This window comes from Pseudochaenichthys georgianus, chromosome 1, assembly GCF_902827115.2.
Source record: "Pseudochaenichthys georgianus chromosome 1, fPseGeo1.2, whole genome shotgun sequence".
In the NCBI taxonomy this organism is placed as follows: Eukaryota; Metazoa; Chordata; class Actinopteri; order Perciformes; family Channichthyidae; genus Pseudochaenichthys; species Pseudochaenichthys georgianus.
The window spans coordinates 48,745,059-48,752,149 of NC_047503.1; the positions used below are offsets into that span (position 1 = coordinate 48,745,059).

The 7,091-nt window shown below is 36.5% G+C and overlaps 1 protein-coding gene across 1 annotated transcript in view; it reads right to left on the bottom strand.

The window, feature by feature from the left end:
* LOC117451497 (cytohesin-4-like) overlaps positions 1-5,705 on the bottom strand; it is a 25,955-nt gene extending 20,250 nt beyond the window's left edge. The window contains exons 1-4 of the mRNA XM_034089826.2: positions 5,570-5,705; positions 2,078-2,160; positions 1,882-1,946; positions 495-561 (exon numbers count right to left, since the gene is read on the bottom strand). Of these exons, the coding sequence (XP_033945717.1) occupies positions 495-561; positions 1,882-1,946; positions 2,078-2,160; positions 5,570-5,588 (234 nt within the window). The 5' untranslated portion in view covers positions 5,589-5,705. The remainder of the gene's footprint in view (positions 1-494; positions 562-1,881; positions 1,947-2,077; positions 2,161-5,569) is intronic.
* Positions 5,706-7,091: the final 1,386 nt, after the last annotated feature.

The following is a 7,091-nucleotide window of genomic DNA, read 5'->3' on the forward strand; positions in this document are numbered from 1 at the left end:
GGGACATTACCTTGACTTACATGCATTTCCTGGAGACTTATCCTAACCTTAACCATAACCAACATATGCCTAACCCTAACCCTAACCCTAACCCTAACCCTAATTCTAAACCTAACCAAGTCTACACCCTAAAAGGAATGATTCCCCTTATGGGGACCTCCAATTTGTCCCCATAAGGGAGGCAAGTCCCCACACGTGACTATGTAAACAGATGTAGGTCCCCACAAGTATAGTAATGCTAGAACACACACACACACACACACACACACACACACACACACACACACACACACACACACACACACACACACACACACACACACACACACACACACACACACACACACACACACACACACACACACACACACACACACACACACACACACAACGTGACCTTTTTAAAGATAAGCAAGAAGTCATTTCTAACCAGGCCGTGTACTAATCAAGATATTTTAGCTTTAACAGACACATGCAAACTCTTCTCAACTCACCTTTTTGGGGTCCATGTTGAATTTTTTCTTTCCATTTGAGAACTGTTTGCTCTTCTCCATGGTCTTGCTGCACGAAAAAGAAAGCAAAAATGGATAGAGTTAACAAATTGTAGTTAAATAATGTTAAACTTTTTGACTTAGATGCTATCAGACACTTCAGCAACATATTTGTCCTTAAAACAGTTATTATAAAAAGGAGAAAAACCCTAAACTTTTAATTATAACATCTATTCGGTTTTATTTTGCACGATATTTAAAAGCCATGCTAATTATTTAGGCCTGTTTGGTTTAAACTTGTTTTTTCCCAAACTCTGAACCACTAGTGTCATTCAGGGTTTACATAGAGATTTATTTCCCCCATACTCAAGCGCTAGGACTCATGGGAGATGTAGTTTTTGGATCCCAACCAAATAAAATGTTTTCGATATTTTCCCAAAATGAAGTTGAGGTGCTCAAATGTAAAAAGTCAAACAAGTAATTTAGCACCAAGTAATAATATATGAGGGTATTCTCTTTGTTTCTTTAGTTGATTGGAAATACTGATACCTCTTGTATATCTGTCATCAAAATATGAAGCTACTGCTAATAGTCCTTTAGCTTAGCATTTATAGACTGTAAACCAAGTCAAACAGCTAGCCTGGCTCAGTGGCAACAAAACAATATCCAACAATTGAACATGCTATATCTTGTTTGTTTTACCTGCAGTAAAATAAATAAAGTAAATGTTATCGGGTTATTTGTTGGACTTTATTTAGTTTACAACAGGATGTCACAACATTAGACTTTAGACAATAAGGAAAAAATACTGAACAATTCTTAATCTTATCATCTTAAATGAACTGAAGACCTGTCGCTGGCTCATTTCCACGATATGTCAAGGGTTAAAAAATAACTTTTTGATGAATATGTGGAAATCTTTTTATTTACATTTTTTTATTTAAATTTAAATTTTTGTATTGCTTTTTATTAATTATACCGTGTTGTGTAATGTTTATTTATACTGTTCATGCTCACTACTTGTAGCACTTCGGGATTTGAAATCAAATATGAAGTGCTTTATAAATGGAACCCCTTTATTATTATTATTATAAATCAGCAATGAAAAATACTTTGCTGTCTTCTTCTCATGAAAGCCTGGCACTGATTGCGCAAAAAGTGCTCGAAAGAGACTTCAACTGGATCTGTTATTTATGAACGGGGATCCCAGCTTCCACTGAAGTCTGAAAGGTGGGCAGAAACAACCAAACGGAGGTGTGTACGATCGTTAAAAAGAAACGGAAACATGAGTGACATTGGAAAGCTAAGTAGGAGTGTTAAGTGGATGTTCTATAAAAAGACAGACTGGTTAGTGAGGGAGGTGTGGGGGGTTTCCCAAAGTCAAACTCACTTTTCATCTCCAGACTCGAAGCTGAGTATACCTGCCATGATGTTGTCTATCTCCATCTTTAACTTCTGGAAATATAAAAGAAAAGCCTTTTGAATTTCTTCAAATTCAAACTCACAATCAAAGATAATTATAAAAGAAAACAGCCATTTATTTTGATGGCAAATACATTTCCTGATATCTGATAGAGCGTTCGTACCTGAATATCATCCAGAAGATCTTCCTTATACGTCTTAATGCTCTCAATCTCCATCTTCTCTTCTGCTGTAAAATCGGAGGAAACTTCCAAGACAGGAAGAAATACGTCAAATACAATCTCAGGAACTCAGATTATGAATCAGCACAATTTCATCACATTGAAATACTTAGTAAAATAATGACAACATCTATTTGAATCGAACATTAGACTATTGTAGGGTACTTAGATACCAACAGAAACGTCACATGGATAAAGAGACCATTCAGTTTGAGTGACCATAGTCTTTTGGTGTGAAAGCACTTACACAGAAACACCGTATGGTACACACTTTGGTTAGATAAAACCAGAGCAGAAGGAAGAGAGCTTTATCTGGAAGAGTCTGAAGGGTTTTTCTCATGAAAGACATAATAACAACATATAACCATGAATACAATCCACGTTACAAGATACAGAAACAGCCAGGACCTATTTGTCATATTTCCTTTCTGACAGCATCAATTTCTCCCTGCTCCTAAATTAACATGACACATGTAGGGTTTTGGTCGTCAAACCAATGATGTCAGTAACCTCAGCCAAATTATTCTAATAGTGTTTGTTACTTTAACACTCAACATAATACATTGCTGGGTGACATTTTCCAGGTGATCTATCGATAAGGTAGATTTAGAGGAACAAGAGTGGGATTTTAAAGTCTGTTTCTCTCCAACACACCGTAAAATAAAGAGCTTTTTGAACATTAAAGCATGGAGACACTAAATACTGATATACACCTGAACATCAGCAGGAGAGGACTCTTTAAAGTAGAGACACTACATACTGATATACACCTGAACATCAGCAGGAGAGGACTCTTTAAAGTAGAGACACTACATACTGATATACACCTGAACATCAGCAGGAGAGGACTCTTTAAAGTAGAGACACTACATACTGAAATACACCTGAACATCAGCAGGAGAGGACTCTTTAAAGTAGAGACACTACACACTGATATACACCTGAACATCAGCAGGAGAGGACTCTTTAAAGTAGAGACACTACATACTGATATACACCTGAACATCAGCAGGAGAGGACTCTTTAAAGTAGAGACACTACATACTGATATACACCTGAACATCAGCAGGAGAGCACTCTTTAAAGTAGAGACACTACATACTGATATACACCTGAACATCAGAAGGAGAGGACTCTTTAAAGTAGAGACACTACATACTGATATACACCTGAACATCAGCAGGAGAGGACTCTTTAAAGTAGAGACACTACATACTGATATACACCTGAACATCAGCAGGAGAGGACTCTTTAAAGTAGAGACACTACATACTGATATACACCTGAACATCAGCAGGAGAGGACTCTTTAAAGTAGAGACACTACATACTGATATACACCTGAACATCAGCAGGAGAGGACTCTTTAAAGTAGAGACACTACATACTGATATACACCTGGACATCAGCAGGAGAGGACTCTTTAAAGTAGAGACACTACATACTTATATACACCTGAACATCAGCAGGAGAGGACTCTTTAAAGTAGAGACACTACATACTGATATACACCTGAACATCAGCAGGAGAGGACTCTTTAAAATAGAGACACTACATACTGATATACACCTGAACATCAGCAGGAGAGGACTCTTTAAAGTAGAGACATGCAACGTTCCAGTCTCTTAGGTTAACACTGTGGCCAATCAAGGGGGGAGAGGATTGTGATGTTGGACAATCCACCCAAGAGACATTTGACTTAAAACCACAAACGTCAGCGTCATGGTGGTCAGGTCAACATGAGAGTCTGTTCCAATTATGTTGCCATTCTTTTTAGAAGATATTGAGATATTTCAAAAGGTTAGACCTTCCTACCTCATATATCCATTCAACCGTTCTTGAGATACATTTCACTTTTGCACAGTTTCTTATGATTCTTACTTGTAATCTAAATGTGTAACACGTTCTAGCATAAATAATGTTTTACTCATTTACTTTTAGGGTAGCTTAAAACCATATTCATGAATATTGCTTTTCGTGAGAAAGATATTGCACATGTTAAGGGAGGCTGTGGCGTAGTGGACAGTGCGTTGTTGTTGGGATCAGGGGGTCACAGGTTCAAATCCCACTGCAGTCAGCATGTCGTTGTGTCCCTGAGACGCTTCACCCCAAAGTGCTCCCGTGGGGATTGTCCACAGCACTGAGTACGTACGTCGCTTTGGATAAAAGGGACTAATAAGTCAGTTTCAGTACGCTTCTTTTGTTTGTGTATTTCTAAAACCTTTATCTTTTAATTCACAAATCATTACAAATATATTTCAATCTGTACATCCATATTGAGTCCCTCGAGATTTTAAAACCATTACTGCGTAGAAATGCAATATGTATCGTTTATTTGATCTGTTTTTGTCATTTTTAAACTGGAACAATGGATTTGAGGAACATTATGCAAGGTAACCAATTCAATTATCATCTTATTCCCACTCCTCTCTTACACAATTAATTAATCAGCTGCTGCTATGCATGTAGGAGATGAGCTTTAGGTAAAGTTAAAAGTCACATGTTAACCTCATCATGCAGAGAGAGCTTCCCACAAGATAAAAACAGAAGTTATATAAATGGCATTGTCATCAGCATAGAAGATGTCGAGATAATCATAGCATTGTTTTTCGGTAGGCAACCAATGAAAGCAGACCTGAGGGGGGGTTGTCTCCGCCCCCATTGGTTTGGCCTCACAAGCTTTTAAGTGTATGAACATAGCACTTCCTGTAGAGATCTCAGTGCACTTCCCCACCCTTCCTTAACGCACCTTGTGCAACACATTCATCATTTCATCTTTGACAGAAATGTAACTGTGGATGTAAGGTAAAGAGCCTTTAAAGATGGATGCTCAAGATGTCTAAATCAAGATAGCAACTTCTGTTCGTATATGATTATGAGTGCTGTGCTGTGACTGCCTCTTCCCTTTTTCAGCTGTCCGCCCTGTGCAGCATTTCACAACCGGGGGTTAGATGATGAATGTTAGACAATAACCGTGCAGCAATAACATATTTTAATAAACAATCATCTGTTTTCAAAGGTGCACCCATAGCCTGCACTAAAGAAAGAAAGCAATGCATGTGTAATGTCTTCCTATATCAGCCGTTACCAAACTAGAGAATGAGATGGAAACAGCTGGACATTATTAAACACAAGTGGTCTTTATTATTGTCTTTTTGTGTAATGAACCACCAATTAGAGCTCTTTTATTACAATTATAAAGTACATTGACAGGAAAGCTGAATGCCTCGTTGTGAGAAGGACTAAATTAAAAGACAATATATAAAGCATAACAGTGTCACAATGCCTCTATTGAAATAATATACAAACACTTTCTTTGGATCAATACTTGAACCCTAACCCTAACCCCAACACAGGGTTTAAAGTCAAATGAGAATATCTTAAATAAAGTTTGAAATATGAAAACCAGCATCAAGAAATGCAAATCAGTTCTTACCCATTTGGCAATCAGTCATTTATATCCAAGAAGAAAGCAAAAATTGGCAAAACCAAAACAGTTGCATAAAGTTATGTTGAGATATTTCGATGTGTAGACCACGACCACCACGGCACCGTGCAGTACCACTTGAATGAAGCAGATGTTGTTTTTTAACCCCACCTCTTTCGCATCCTTCAGCGAGTCAGGCCTACTTCTGCATAAAACAGAAAGTATGACAACATCCTTCACAATAAAAGCTTTACTGAATGTATAGTGCATAAAGACAGAAAGAATGACAACATCCTTCACAATAAAAGCTTTACTGAATGTATAAAGACAGAAATAATTACAACATCCTTCAAAATAAAAGCTTTTCTGAATGCATTAAGACAGAAATAATTACAACATCCTTCAAAATAAAAGCTTTACTGAATGTATAGTGTATAAAGACAGAAGGAATGAGAACATCCTTCACAATAAAAGCTTTACTGAATGTATAGTGCATAAAGACAGAAGGAATGAGAACGTCCTTCACAATAAAAGCTTTACTGAATGCATTAAGACAGAAATAATTACAACATCCTTCAAAATAAAAGCTTTACTGAATGCATAAAGACAGAAAGAATGACAAAATCCTTCAAAATAAAAGATTTTCTTAATGTATAGTGCATAAAGACAGATGGAATGAGAACATCCTTCACAATAAAAGCTTTACTGAATGCATTAAGACAGAAATAATTACAACATCCTTCAAAATAAAAGCTTTACTGAATGCATAAAGACAGAAAGAATGACAAAATCCTTCAAAATAAAAGCTTTTCTGAATGTATAGTGCATAAAGACAGAAGGAATGAGAACATCCTTCACAATAAAAGCTTTACTGAATGCATAAAGACAGAAAGAATGACAACATCCTTCAAAATAAAAGCTTCACTGAATGTATAAATACAGAAAGTATGACAACATCCTTCACAATAAAAGCTTCACTGAGTGCATTAAGACAGAAAGAATTACAACATCCTTCAAAATAAAAGCTTCACTGAATGTATAAAGACAGAAAGTATGACAACATCCTTCAAAATAAAAGCTTCACTGAATGTATAAAAACAGAAAGTATGACAACATCCTTCAAAATAAAAGCCTTATTAAAGATAATAGTCAATCAAGGAGGGTTTGTGGTCCTTTCAGCATTGCATTTGGGGTTTAAGACCTCTGTGAATGTAATGTTGACTTGTGACCAACAATAAGACTAAAACAAATGGAACTTTAGATCCAACAGAGAACGTTTGCAGTCAACGTCAACGTTTGTATTTGCTATTTGAATATATAACATTTTGCAGACATTTTGGTTCGACACTGACGCTCAATGTAAACATATGTTAGTTTTGAAAGGCCAAAATGTCATAATATGGTTAAGCTCTAAAGTTGTTTGATGTTAACCTATCACTACTTGCTGATTTTAAACAGATTTGTCATTTTGCGTTATATGACCTGTTTTGCTAACTTTTATTTTAAGATGTGGGTTAGGCTTAGGGTTAGG